Below are 15,415 nucleotides of genomic sequence, written 5' to 3'. Positions count from 1 at the left end.
TTCTCTTCCATTCACACCACAGTGTGTCTGTTCGCCTATTTTTCTGAAAACTACAGAGAAGGTAACTTGGATATTATCTAAAGATTTCCCTCCCAAGGTGAGCAAAGTGGAAAGGAATGAAGTCATAATGAAACAGCAACATGTTTTCACATTGTATTATCACTTTCCAGTTACGAGAAGGGGAGAATAACAATTTCATGGATATTGAAGCGTGGAAAATAGTATGTAAGATTTGGGGTTGGACCATCTCCCATTCTCTTGAGATGAACAAAGCAGGGCCATCAGGTCCCTGATAATTATGGATTTGTCATTTGTATTGTGAGTGACCCATCAAGGTTGGTCGGGCACTCACTGCACCCATGTCCATTGTATCCATGCCAAGGCATTGTCCAAAATGATGGGATTATGGAATCCATTCCTGGGAAACGTGGAAATGGCATCTTGGAAAATGGGGCAGGACCTCCCAGTATCAGGGAAGAGCGCCAGGTGATTACTGTCCCTTTTGTATCCATATGACTGCACAAAGGAAGGTGACCCAATCACTTAGGTCCCTGTTATTCCTTGAACAGGGAACTAATAGAGATGGATTGGTTCCAGAGATAATGGGTGCTTGGATCCATTGTTGATATGATGACCAGGAAAACACTGGAGGGAATTCCAGGATCAAGAGGTGCCGGTGAAAGGTTACCTGAGTCTTGATTGGTGGCTTCATATCTCCAAAGTTTGTATAAAATATAAAATATGGTATTTTACACACACAAGAGGGTCAGTGGATACCGGGGGCACCCAATTGTGGGAGCCTCTGCACAGCTGGAGGAGAAGGTATCATAGCAACATGCAAGTCACAATAGAGCCAGCAACACCTGCCTTGGGAGATTGTGAGCCTCACTTTCCCCCCAGTGAAAGATAGACCCACTGAGGGGCAAGGGCCCTGAGCAGGAACAAGCAGAAGCAAGACCATCGTCCAGGAATGGGGGAACTGCCACCAGCTATAGTGATCGACAATGGCTCTGGCTTGCTCAAAGCTGGGGTCGCCGGGGACAAGGAGCCACGGGTCATATTCACCAACTTGGTCGGGCGTCCCAAGGCCAAGTCTGTGATGCTAGGAGCCGGCCAGAAGGACTACTACATTGGAGACGAAGCACAAGCCAAGCGAGGGATCCTCTCCCTCAGGTGCTCCGATCGCCCTTGTGAACCACAAGGAATCGATAAGTGTTGGCTAACCTGAGCATTGGGTGGCTATGCAGCAGTGGAGACTGCCTAGGCAGGACAAGCACTATCTATCTAGCTGTCTGCATATCTATCTATCCATCATCTTCCCCCTCCTTCCATCTAGCTTTCTGGCACTCTCCGGATTCTTTCCTCCCTTCCTTTCTAGTATTTATAGCCTGTCCTTTTTATCAAAAGGTCTGGTCAGGGCATCTAACATGATAGATTATATATGACATTCTCTGCCCTCTAAAAACATGACACATAGGTGGAAAAGGATAGAAAGAGAAGAGATTCAGTGCTTACTATGAGCTATCAGTGGTTCTCAACCTGTGGGTCCTCAGATGTTTTGGCCTTCAACTCCCAGAAATCCTAACAGCTGGCAAAACTACTGGGATTTCTGGGAGTTGTAGGCCAAAACATATAGGGACCCACAGGTTGAGAACCACTAAGCTAGATGATAAGGGTCTAGGAAACCTGCTGAAATAGCAGGAACTAGTTGTCAGTTGAGAAGGAGAAAATCAGTGTGTTAACCATTATGCCTAAGTAGCCAGAAGGCAATACACCTTGCAATGTGCAAAACCACAGATGGACATTGTGTTCACCTGTGATGTTGAAGGCCTTCAATTATTTGTCCAGCAGTTACAGCAAAAGACTTTACAATTGATGGTTCTTCTCAATAGTTTGACTTCTGGCACTAGGGATATGTTTGCTGTTCTTTTTCTGTGGTTAATATAGTGGCATTGGAAGCTGGATGGTAGGTGTTTAAAGAACAGCTGAATTCAAGCAGAGGCCGCATCTCCACTACCTAAGATATTATATGAGTCTTCACCACCATAGAATGCAGTTCAATACAGTTAAATTGCATTATAGTATATCGAAGTGGAGATGGGGCCATAGATGTGCTTAGCTGGTGGATGCTTCCCTCTCTGGACAGAAAAGACTGTAATAAGTCACTTGGGTCCAACCTCAGGCAGCAGATGCTTGGGAACCAGAGCATTTAAGTTGGAAAGACAGAGCTGTGTGTGCCATTTAGCTTGTCCCTCCTAAACTTCTTTCCTTAGCTGCAGCATGGTTGTGTTTCAATATGACTCAGCTGTGAATTTGATCAGATGTTGTAATGCAATCTGGGGCTGTATTGCAGATATCTTGTCCTTCACCACAGGTAGAAGACAATTTGGGTTAGACTGAGGGAAATACAAGGCTTGGAACTAGCTTTTTGCTTCCATGGTGCAACCTAACAAAAAAGATTTCAAAGCCACCTGCGAATCCCAATTAGAATGGATCTATTAAATCCTTGTTGAATGATAAATCAAAGATTAGGTACATGTAATTGATTCAGTGGATTTGTTTTATTTGGCACTAGGAATCAGATAAGAGGTAATTTCTTAGTCCCTTTTAACCAACTTGCAATTACAGTAGAGTCTCGCTTATCCAAGGTTCTGTATTATCCAACGCAGTTTGCCTTTTAGTAGTCAATGTTTCAATAAATTGTGAAATTTTGGTGCTAAATTCATAAATACAGTAATTATTACATATCATTATAGTTTACTGAACTGCCTTTTCTATCCATTTGTTGTAAAGCATGATATTTTGGTGCTTAATTTGTAAAATCATAGCATAATTTGATGTTTAATAGGCTTTTCCTTATTCCCTCCTTATTATCCAGGATATTCGCTTATCCAAGCTTCTGCCGGCCTGTTTAGCTTGGATAAGTGAGAGACTACTGTACTAGCAAAATATTGTTCTATCAAGGAAATTTGTGGTTCAGGAAGCCTTCAGGCATAGCACATCTCCTTTTAAAGTGAGGTATTTCTGTTCTTTTCCCAAAGTCAAAAGTGGGCATTCACGGAGGCTGGATCTACACTGCCATATAATGTGGTATAACTGCATTGAACTGGATTGTATAGTATAGTAGACTCATATATTGCATTCTGAAACTGCATTATTTGGCAAAGTAGATCCAGCCTCAACTTTTAGTTTTGAAATCCTGCACCATTTTGGTTGAGATGCCATCCACCACTATGTGCTAAATTTTCCCGCCCCATGCTAAAATTAATAAAGCATGAGAAATAAGAGGGGCATTTTGTACTTCATAAGTTGGGTTAACTTGTTCAAGAAGGTTCATGGTCCAATTCAAGTGTGCATGTATTGTAGCAAGTTGGGAAAACTTTAGAAATGTTGTTTTTAATGGACTGATCGTTGCCATGAATTTCGTTGCACAGTGAACTTTTCACCCCATCTTAAAGACATTGCATAGGAGTAGGTTAACTGGAAGCAGTTTGACTCTGTTTTCATATTACAACAGTAGTGCAATGACTGTTTTACTAGGAATTAGGTCCCTTAAAAATATATTGATTATTCTACATACTGCTGTCCTATAAATTCAATAGGTTTAAGTTTAATAAATGACCTGTCATTCCATATTAAAAACAAAGCAAACTCTCCAGGAACAGTAGCTTTTAGAGTGTTAAACACTGGTGGTTCAGACTGACCACAGAAATACGACCTGCATGGGATATTTAGCATTTTTGTACTTTTTTTTTGGTTTGGGATGTTTAATAAATACTTGCATTTCTAGTTTAAAAAAAACCCACCCTTGTATCTGTTGGGGATATGTATCTGAACATATAGTGGAAACATGAAAACACAGATAATAGCAGACTGTTGAAATGAAAAAGTTGTATTGGAATTTACTACACAGCAGGCATGGACAAACTTTGGTCCTCCAGGCGTTTTGGACTACAATTCTCACAATTCCTAACAGCCTACCAGTTGTTAGGAATTGTGGGAGTTGAAGTTCAAAACACCGGGAGGGCCGAAGTTTGCCAATGCCTGCTATAGAACCATCTTGGAAAATCTCTAGAACCTCCAATACAACTCCATGGTAATTTCCAGAAGAGGCATAACACCAAATGACCTGGAGTACCTAAATACAGTAGAGTCTCACTTATCCAACACTCGCTTATCCAACGTTCTGGTTTATCCAACACATTTTTGTAGTAAATGTTTTCAATACATCGTGATATTTTGGTGCAAAATTCATAAATACAGCAATTACTACATAGCATTACTGTGTATTGAACGACTTTTTCCTTAAAATTTGTTGTATAACATGATGTTTTGGTGCTTAATTTGTAAAATCATAACCTAATTTGATGTTTAATAGGCATTTCCTTAATCTCTCCGTATTATTCAACATATTCGCTTATCCAACGTTCTGCTGGCCTGTTTATGTTGGATAAGCGAGACTCTACTGTATTCTTAGAGAAGTAGTATTTGTTTGTTAGGTGAAAAAGTAGGGACTGGGGACTGAATATAGTCGGTAAACTTAGTGTCCATGTGAACTAGTATAATGTGATTTTGGGGTGTGCTTATGAGTGATGACTTTCCATGGTGGTGGGCATGTTTCCATTTGATAATATATCACCATCATCTTTCTTTTATTTGTATGAATACAATTTAGATACCCAGTGGAACATGGAATTGTCACTTCCTGGCCAGACATGGAGAAAATTTGGAAACATGTGTATGAGAATGAACTCAAGCTCAATGCCTGCAACAGACCTGCGCTATTAACCGAGGCACCACTGAACCCGTTGGCTAACCGTGAACAAATGACGCGACTGCTCTTTGAAAAGTTTGAGGTGCCAGCCCTTTACGTGGCCATCCAAGCCGTACTGGCGCTCTACGCAGCGGGCCTCACCACGGGCTGCGTGATGGATTCTGGCGATGGTGTCACCCACACCGTGCCCATATTTGAAGGCTACTGCTTGCCTCATGCCGTCCTCCGGCTGGACCTGGCGGGCCGGGACCTCACTGAATATCTCATGAGGATCCTGAGAGAGAGTGGCATTGCCTTAGTGAGCACAGCCGAGAGGGAAATTGTGCGGATCATCAAGGAAGCCTTGTGCTACGTCTGCCTGAACCCAGAGGAAGAGATGGCTAAAAAGCCAACGGCGATAGAGAAGACTTGGAAGCTGCCCGATGGGCAGATCATTAAGATCCACAACCAGTTGTTCCGCTGCCCCGAGACGCTCTTCCGCCCGGCGAATGTGGGCATGGAGGCCCCGGGGATTGATAAGCTCCTCTTCAACACTATCATGAAGTGCGACATTGACTTGAGGACCACTTTGTACGCCAACGTGCTCCTCTCTGGCGGCTCCAGCCTCTTCCCTGGGATTGCAGAGCGCTTAACCAAGGAGCTGATCCGCATGGCACCCAAGGACACCGAAGTGATGGTCAATGCCCCTCCCGACAGGAAGATCTCGGTGTGGATGGGGGGATCCATCCTGGCGTCGCTCTCTGCCTTCCAGGAGATGTGGATCTCCAAGGAAGAGTATGCCGAAGTCGGGCCCAACATAGTGCACAGGAAGTGCTTCTAGATCCCTCTCGTACGGAAACATTTTTATTTAAAAAGCTGTGGGGAAGAACCTCAAATTCATGGCATCCTTGGTGGGGCTTGGAGCCTCACTGCTTTCTGAAAGATGAATAAAGGTAACAATCAATTCCAGGCATGTTTGTTTAGTGTGTCTTGAGAATCAAAGATTTGGAAGAAATTGTTACGGATTGATGATGATAAATGGAAGTTCTTATGTCTGCCCACAATCCAGAGTCACCCGCAGAAAAATAACATGACACTCAGGTTTGCAAAACAAACATGCAGGAACTTTACTGATTCCAAAAGAGTAGTACAGTAGAGTCTGACTTAGCCAGCCTTCGCTTATCCAACATTCTGCATTATCCAACTCAGTCTGCCTTTTAGTAGTCAATGTTTTTGTAGTCAATGTTTTCAATAAATTGCAATGTTTTGGTGCTAAATTTGTAGATACAGCAATTGCTACATAACATTACTGTGTATTGAACTGTTTTTTGTCAATTTGTTGTAAAACATGATGTTTTGGTGCTTAATTTGTAAAATCATAAAGTAATTTGATGTTTAATTGGCTTTTTCTTGCTACCACTCCTTAATTCCTCCTTATTATCCAACATTTTCGCTTATCCAATGTTCTGCCGGCTCGTTTATGTTGGATAAGTGAGACTCTACTGTATTGACAATGGTCCCTCTGCTTCAGAGAAGAATACAGTCCTGGTTCTCAGCAGCATAACAGGCCTCAAAATAGCAAGGCCTCTCTGAGTACACTGCTCTCATCACCAGCAGTACTCAATCAGGAATGAAAACTTGTCCAAACTGGTTCTGCAGCAGCAAAACAGAAACAGTATCAAAACAATTCCCAGGTCTTTGCAGGCTCAGCCAATCGGCTTCATGCACTTCATTTTTCAGTAAACACACACAGCACAGTGCCTTTGCAAACCACAACAGTTAAACCATCCAGTTTAACCCCCTGCCATGGAGGAAAATACAATCAAAGCACTTCCAACAGATGGCCATTTAGGCTCTGTTTAAAAAGCTCCGGAGAAGGAGACTCCACTGCACTTCAAGCAAACATATTCAAATGCCAAACAAATCCTTTACAGTCAAGAAGTTCTTCCTAATGTTTGAGTGGAATATCTTTTTCTACCATTTGAATCCATTATTCAGTGTCCTAGGGCCCTTCCACGCAGCCATATAACTCAGAATATCAAGGCAGATAATCCACAATATCTGCTTTGAACTGGGTTATCTGAGTCCACACTGCCATACAATCCAATTCAGTGTGGATTCTATACAGCTGTGTGGAACGGGCCCTAGTCTCCAGAGCTGCAGAAAACAAACTCCTTTCCTTTCAATGTGACATTTTTTAAAATATTTAAATGTCAGCAACACAAACAATACCTGTCTATGGCACAGGTACAATTATCAAACATGCCCCCTTTACTCCATTAGTGTAAAGAACGAAAGAAAGTTGTATGAGGGAAAGGGAGGAAGGTAATAAGAGCCACAAATAAATTGCTGGGTTAGTACACAAGTTTCCAATAAATCAAGCAACATGCTTGCCACAACTTTAGACTTACTGAAGACTTTGGATGCATCTACTCTGCAGAATTAATGCAGTTTAGCACCACTTTAACTGCTATCGTGCAATGCTATGAAATCAGGAGAGTTGTAGTTTTACAAGATCTTCAGCTTTCTCTGTCTTAAGAGCGCCGGTGCCTCACCAAACTACAATACCAGTAGTATGGCACTTTGGGATTTGTAGTTTGCTGAGGACCAGATCTCTTTGATAAGGAAAGCTAAACACCAAACACAACTACAACCTTCATGATTCCACTGCAATGAGCCATGGGAGTTAGAAAGTGGTAAAAAGTGGTATCAACTCGACCACTTTTAAACTATGGATATTGCTTTGAACCCCATTGAAACCCACATGTGTTTTATTGGTTTAATTATGATTTATTTTTATGATTGAATGTTTATATTATTTTATCTGTTTGGCTTAATTGATTATTATTTCATGTTGTAAGCTGCCCTGAGTCCCCATGGGGAGATGAAGTGGGATTTAAATAAGGTTTGATTGATTGAAACTGCATTAAAGCTCCAATATAGATGCAACACACCCACCTGCAATTTTAAGTAACAGAACATGTTCAGAAGTATTTATATTGTGGAAAAGGTGCTTTAAAATGGAAATTATTATTATTATTCCAGCCATGATGGTCCCTACTTGGCCTACTCAAAACAGGATTTTTCAGGATTTCAGGTGGCAAAGCGTAAACTCTCCAACCTCAGCCACGTCGGGTTGTTGTGTGTTTTCCGGGCTGTATGGCCATGTTCCAGAAGCATTCTCTCCTGACGTTTCACCCACATCTATGGCAGACATCCTCAGAGGTTGTGAGGTATATTAGAAAAACTAAGCAAGGAAGGTTTATATATCTGTGGAAGGTCCATTGTGTGGGAAAAGGAACTCTTGTCTCTTGGAGGCCAGTGTGAATGTTTTAATTAATCACCTTGATTAGCTTTAATGGCATTGCCAGATTCATTTCCTGGCTTTTTCCTGCCTGGGGGAATCTTTTGTTCAGAGATGTTATCTAACTTCAACAACACAATCCCTTTCCTACTCTTCCATCCACTTTTAAACCTTGAAAAAACCCCAAAACAGAGGCCACAAAAAGTGCTTTGCCCGGGCAAGTCCTGTGGAAATAAGGGCGTGGCTTGGAACTTTGCAAAACGCCACTCTAAGCAATCCCGCCAATGAGAAACGCCGAGACTTTTCTCGGTAGCCAATGGGATTGAAGGAGGCGGGAAATCAGAATGTCTATATGAGACACTAGCGCAGGTTTCTTCCGATCTCCGGCTGGGAGGCTCTCGCTATTCTAACCCTAACTGGTCTTTCTTGACATCTATTACGCATGCGCTGTTTTTCTCGTTGACTTTCAGCGATTTGAACACTCAAAAAAGTCAACGGCGAGAGCCTCCTACCCGGGAGGCCCCGCGCCTCTTCTTCGCCTTCATGGTTTCCCTCCAGTTGGGCCTCGCCGTCCCGTCTACGAGGCCGCGGCCAGGCTTTCCTGTCGCGAAGGGTTCGCCCCTGTCAGCCTTAGGGCGGAGGAGGCTCCGGCTGAGGAGCGAAGGCAGCTGAGGGGAACGGCAGAGAAGCGCCAGAGAAAAGCGGGCACGCCTTTCCCCCCGCAAGGGGGCGCTGCGCTCTTGATCGGTAGGGCGTGCGGCGTAAGGCAGGTCCCGACAGGCATCTCTATAGCCTTGGGCCCTCTCAACTCCCAGAGGCCTCGACCGCTTTGGCCAGTGGTCAGCAATTCTGGGAGTTGGAAGTCCAAAGGACTTGTGAGTTTGGGAAACTGAAATGTTAATATTACTGATCGTATAGTACCGTAGTAAAGTTAAGTCCAGTCGTGTTCGACTGGGGGTTGGTGCTCATCTCAATTTCTAAGCCGAAGAGCCGGTATTGTTCATAAAGACACCTCCAAGGTCATGTGGCCGGCATGACTGCATGGAGCGCCCTTACCTTCCCGCCGATCTACTCACATTTGCATGTTTTCGAACTGCTAGATTGGTAGGAGCTGGAGCTAACAGCAGGCGCTCACTCCGCTCCCGGGATTTGAACCTGCGACCTTTCAGGCTGCAAGTTCAGCAGCTCAGTGCTTTAATACACTGTGCCACCAGGGGCCCCTATAGTACCATATAGTAATGTATATAATGCTGATATTGTGGTAATGCTAATAATATATTGTATACACATGGCTTCTAGGGACATGTAAGTTTAATATTTTCCCTTTAAAGTTCCCTGAAATTGCTCTATGCACATAAACTATTGTGCCACAAGATGCTAATATGGTATTCTTCCCCCCCCCCCCCCCGTCTTACCACCCTGCATTTGTGCTTTATTTGCAGCTGCATATATCAAAACCATTTCAAACAGTTTTGATACATGTTTTTACATACAGTGGAGTCTCACTTATCCAACGTTCTGGATTATCCAACACATTTTTGTAGTCAATGTTTTCAATGCATTGTGATATTTTGGTGCTAAATTCGTAAATACAGTAATTACTACATAGCATTAATGTGTAATGAACTACTTTTTCTGTAAAATTTGTTGTATAACATGATGCTTTGGTGCTAAATTTGTAAAATCATAACCTATTTTGATGTTTAATAGGCTTTTTCTTAATCTCTCCTTATTATCCAACATATTCGCTTATCCAACGTTCTGCCGGCCCGTTTATGTTGGATAGGTGACACTCTACTGTATTTATATGTTTTTACCTGTATTTATATATTTGATGTATTTTATTTGATTGTATATGCTGCATTGAATATTGCCATGCTATAAGCCTCTCTGAGTCCCTTTTGGGGTGAACGAGAGAGTGAGATATAAATTCAGGAAATAAATACTATATATGAAAAATAAATTTAAACAAAAAATGAGTACTTTTCTTTCATTGGCTTGCTTTACTAAACTAAATCACATTTATTTATTTATTTATTTACAGCATTTATATTTCGCCCTTCTCACCCCGAAGGGGACTCAGGGCGGATCACATTACACATATAGGCAAGCATTCAATGCCTTTTAATATAGAACAAAGACAAACAAACATAGGCTCCGAGCGGGGCTCGAACTCATGACCTCCTGGTCAGAGTGATTCATTGCAGTTAATTGCACTGGCTTGCTCTCCCCCTGCGCCACAGCCCGGGCCTGTTGTGGAAACAAGGATTGGTGAGAAAGCTTCAGGGGGAGACCCCTTTTCCCCATGATAATTCAGGAGTGAATTTCCCTTTCTAGAGGTAGGTTCCTCTCACTTCCTATTGTCTCAACCTCCTCTTAACTTAATCATTTATAAGTCAGGTGTTTGTAACATGGGGATTGCCTGTAATAGAGTTGGAAGAGACCTCATGGGCAGGCACAGGTTTGTAGCTTGGGAGTCCTGGACACATTGCTGAGCCTGGAACTTTAGGTTGCGGTGGTGCCTAGGGGGCTTTCGTACAATTAAAACTTGTGCCCCAGTTGCACCCGTACCTTGGGAAGTCAGACTTGGCCATGGTGGACAACACTCTCATTACATCCAGGATAGATGTGGGGTTGTCTTTGAAGACTGTCCGGAAGCTACAAATAGTCTTAACGAGAAGCAGCCAGGTTAATAACTGCAGTGGCATATAGGAAGCATACAACTCTCATGTTACGGCAGTTCCACTGGCTGTCTGTTTGCTACTGGGCACAATTCACAGTGCTGGTTTTGGCCTATAAAGCCCTAAAAGTCCCCAGGCCAGTTTACTTGTTCAAACGCATCTCCCTTTACAAACCACAGTGAAAACTAAGATCTGGGGAGGACCTGCTCTCGATCCCACCACTATCACAGGCATGATTGGTGGGAATGAGAGACAGGGCCTTCTCAGTGATTACCCCCTGATTATGGAACTCCCTGGTGAGATTATATCTGCCCCCTCCCTCCTGTCCTTCAGAAAGATGGTAAAGACATGACTGTGGGACCATATCTTTGAGGCTGTGCAATGGGCAATAATAGGAAACCTACTTCACTGACCATCATGGTGTCCTGAATTGGTTTTAATAGCTGATTTTAAAGTAGATATAACTGATGTTTGTGTATATTTAGCATTTTTTTATGCCCCGGCATGGAGTGCTTGCCATATATATGTTGTACTTTGCTGTGCGTCCCCTTTGGGGTGAGAAGGGCAGAATAAAATGTTTTAAATAAATAAATAGATCTAGTTCAACCTCGACATGCAGGAAAAGCACAATCAAAGTACCCCCATCAGATTGCCATTCAGCCTCCATTTAAAAGCCTCCAAGGAAGGAACTTCCACTACACTGAGGCAGAGAGTTCCACGGTTGAACAGCTCTTATAGTCAGGATTAATATAAATCTATTTGATATAAATTGATTAATATATAGATTTATGTATCACTGCTAATAACTTATTCTTGAATCTTATTCTGGTCTCCTTATTGCCATAAGTGGAATGACTAAAGGCATAGAACAGTGCTTTTTTAAAACCTTATTTTATTTTTTCCCACATTTTTGGGAAAGCAAGAGCCAGTGTGGTGGTGATGTGAGCATTGGCCTATCACTCCAAAGACCAGGCTTCAAATCCCTGCTTGACCATAGGAACCCACTGGGTGTGAAGCACACTGACTCGGCGTCAGGGGAAGGCAAAGAAGCACAATCCAACTGAATAAATTTTGCCCAAAATAGTGCCATAAATTAGAAACAAGGTGTCAAGCTGTGTGGATGTACATCTCAGAATTTCTCCTAAATCATTTAGGCAGCACTCTGGATAGGATTTAATACCAGCCTCAAAATATCAGGTCTGATACTTGTTTAATCTGGACCAAAAATGCAAACAATAATTTAAGTACAGGTATACCATAATTTTACATGCTTGACTACTGCCATCTACTGGTGTGTTGAAATTTTCATACAGTACTTGTGATGACTAGAAGAGATTGCATCAGAAAGAAATTGGAAAATAAATCAAAGCTCTTTTCTCATAATTAACGTGATGTGAATCTGCATTAGTTCTACAGTGAAGTGGCATTTCTTGTTTCAATATATATATAATCCAGATTTTGTGATGAAGCGTGGAAGAAATGCTGGCCTGGATGTTAATCCTTCTTTCATATGTCTGTCTGATATAGCAAGAAATGTAGGAATCATATATGCAGAGATGTTTACATTTAGATATGAGTTGTTCACTGCTTCACCTAGTCCTTACTGCATGTAGTCTAATAAGTTAGAACCAATCAAACCCCTGATAACACACTAATTGGGAAACATAGGATGCGTCTACACTGCAGAATTAATGCAGTTTGACATCACTTTAACTGCCATGGATCAATGCTGTGGCATTGTGGGAGGTGTAGTTTCATAAGGTCTTCAGCCCTCCCTTTCTAAGAGTGCTGGTGCCTCACTAAACTTAAATTTTGTCTATTTACATATAAATTAACACTTAGGAGGATTATTCCCATGTAGGGAAATTTAGAACAATGCTCTTAGTTGTGTTTTGCAGTGCCGTGATGATCAAGAATGTACATTTAGGTTTGTGTACATCTTTAATCGACCAATATTACATGATGAGAGTTGCCACAGTTAATTTACCATAGCCATAAAAAATGTGCTTAACCAACTAGTCAGATGGATGCATTTCATCTGAACTTACAATATGATTTCCGTGTTAGATAATGAACAGGGCAGGAAAAGACTACAGTTCAGGCATAAAATAAACATTTGACATACAAAAGGCTCCAGTTCAATCACTGAAGATTTTTAAAAATCACAGCTATCAACATTAGAAAAGATCCTGAGACAAATTGGATTATTCTGTACCTATACAATCAGTACTGACCTAGATGCCCTAATGGTTTAATTTCAGCATAAGGTAATATTAATAAAATGATAGTAGAATAGTGAGTTAAAATGCAAGAAATGATGCACTTGGAGTGCATCTACACTGCAGAATTAATGCAGTTTGATACCACTTTAACTGCCGTAGTTGTGGAATAAGGAGAGTTTCAGTTTGGTGAGGTACAACTGCTCTTTGGAACAGAAGGCTAATGACATTGTACAGTGGCAATTCCCATGATTCCATAGCATTTTGCTGTAGCAGTTAAAGTGGTGTCAAACTGCGTGAATTCCATAGTGTAGATAACCCTTTGGCCAAAAAAAAGTATTTTCAAAAAAATGTGTGAGTGGATTTAGTTCTTAAAATGCATATACTTGCTTAGCCTAAACTTGTTAGTAGGAAATTGAGAGTACTGTTCTCTAAAATACATTTTGCTGCCTAAAATTATTAGGTCTCATTTGGAATATATGACTTTCGTAGGAACACCTTGTTATATAGCGCCATTTCTGAACAATGGGAATGGGTACATATATTTAATGCATATGTTTTGTTGGAATACCAAAAGACTAGACATTCTGAATCAAAGCTGCACCTGGCAATTTGCTCCAAAACCCATTGACAGCAATGGGACTGTAAGCAGGGTCACATGAAATTTCTGCTTATGGTTAGTTCATTTCCCACCGTCTCACCCCCATCTTGGAATGTGCCACAATTGTGGCAAATGGGTCTCCGAAGCATTGGGTTTGCACACCATTGCTCAGCCCTTGTTGTGAAGAAGGCTGGAGCAAAGCTAGCCTGTTTCCTTGTTCAGATAACTTATGCATAGCCTGGATGGGAGAGAAGAATAAATTGGACTTAAGTATGTGTAACAATGAAGGATTACTTCCTTCAGGGAAGCAAATGTAATTGCTTTTATTGGAGTTCCTTGAATTTCACAGTTAAGGATTTTGTGCATAATAATATGTCCCATACTTAAGAACATTTCCAGCTCTTAAATGTATATATCACTGACCTTGACAAAGTCAAATTTGTGCAGTCTGCAAATGAGCTGATGTTGTTAGGAACAGATTTAGTTTTCTATCTCTCTAGTTTGACATTTTGCAGCCAGTACTGTGAGGACATGCAACTGGTTTGAACAGGGTATTTCTGTCGTTGTACAAGGGAGGTGGACTTGCCAAAGTTCAGTTTGTCTCTTCACTTTTGTGGGCTTCACTCTCACGGTTTTGATTATTCACAAGCTCAACAGTCAAAGTAGTGTCAAACTGCATTAATTCTATAGTGTAGATGCACCTGGGATTTATAAGTTGTTCTTTATTGCTTTGAAAAATTGGTCTCATATCTGAACATGAGCAAGTTGTAGCTTTGAACCGTGTGCCAGGGTTATGAAGAAATTAGATTTTCTATGGTATATGTATGTAATTTCCCCATCATGTGGCACTACTAGATGGTGCTCACTTTTTGTCAGATGAGAAAGATACTCCAGCCTGTGTTTTTTGGTCATAACCAAACTCTTGTACAGTACTTGATGAAAGCATAGACTTAATTCTTTAAGGGTTGTCAAGACACCAGTGTGTCAGCACTGATGGGATATCTTGTTTCTTCTGGTGTTGACTCACAACTAGTGTGAATAAATAACATTGAAAGTACAGAAAACCAGTATCTGTGTGACTGGTACCCACAGGTTCATTTTGTCATGTCTGACAAAATATCCTCTCTCTCGACATTATCTAATACGACTATGATATTCTTGAGCCAGTAGTCCTTTATTTCAATAGGGTTCACTATTATCTGGGGCAGAGTTTTCCAAGCTCTGTGTAGTGACATGTTAGTGCCTCCGCTACAGTGTGTAGGTATGTCATGCAAGCATAATAAGCAATGACAATTATTTTTGAAATATAGGTTATTATCTAACAAATCATATACTTTAAAAATATGAATGAAAGGTTTTCATGAGATACATTATTCTCCCATACATTTCGTTATTACAATTGATGTATGTGTTCGTATATTTTATAAGGGACTAGCTGTGCCCGGCCACGCGTTGCTGTGGCGAAGTATGGTGGAATGAGAAATAAGGTATTGAGGAATTGGTGGGAGTTAAGGTAAAGGGTAAAGGTTTTCCCCTGACATTAAGTCCATTATAAATGGGTTATGTAGTTGTGTGGAAGGGCCTTGAGTCTACACTGCCATATAATCCAGTTAAAAACAGATAATTTGTATTTTATAGGCAGTGTGGAAGAGGCCTAAGTGAGGCCTAATTCTGCCTGTCCCCTGGGCTGAGTGGGTTGCTAGGAGACCAAGTTGGCGGAGCTTAGCCTTCTAACTGGCAGCAATTGGATAAAAACAATTATTCCTCTCCCTCTAATTAGGACTTTATTTTTCTTTTCTTTTTGTTGTATGAACGTAGAGGCATGGATGAGGGGTTGTGCTGCCAAGTTTAGTGTTT

The 15,415-nt window shown here is 41.4% G+C and overlaps 1 protein-coding gene and 1 long non-coding RNA gene across 2 annotated transcripts; one reads left to right on the top strand and one right to left on the bottom strand.

Moving 5' to 3' along the window:
- Positions 1-139: 139 nt before the first annotated feature.
- LOC134297892 (uncharacterized) lies at positions 140-8,794 on the bottom strand. Its single transcript, XR_010004843.1, has 2 exons — positions 8,570-8,794; positions 140-5,689 (listed from the first exon to the last, which is right to left on the bottom strand). It is a non-coding gene; the product is annotated as an uncharacterized LOC134297892 (long non-coding RNA).
- Positions 878-5,722, top strand: actrt3 (actin related protein T3). The gene is made up of 2 exons (XM_003218158.4): positions 878-1,173; positions 4,676-5,722. The coding sequence occupies exons 1-2, from the start codon at positions 971-973 to the stop codon at positions 5,592-5,594; spliced, it is 1,122 nt and encodes a 373-aa protein (XP_003218206.1). The 5' UTR covers positions 878-970; the 3' UTR covers positions 5,595-5,722.
- Positions 8,795-15,415: the final 6,621 nt, after the last annotated feature.

This window comes from Anolis carolinensis, chromosome 3 (genome assembly GCF_035594765.1).
Source record: "Anolis carolinensis isolate JA03-04 chromosome 3, rAnoCar3.1.pri, whole genome shotgun sequence".
NCBI lineage: Eukaryota > Metazoa > Chordata > Lepidosauria > Squamata > Dactyloidae > Anolis > Anolis carolinensis.
The sequence above is the reverse complement of the archived record's forward strand: the minus strand, read 5'-3'. Positions and strand labels throughout refer to the sequence as shown.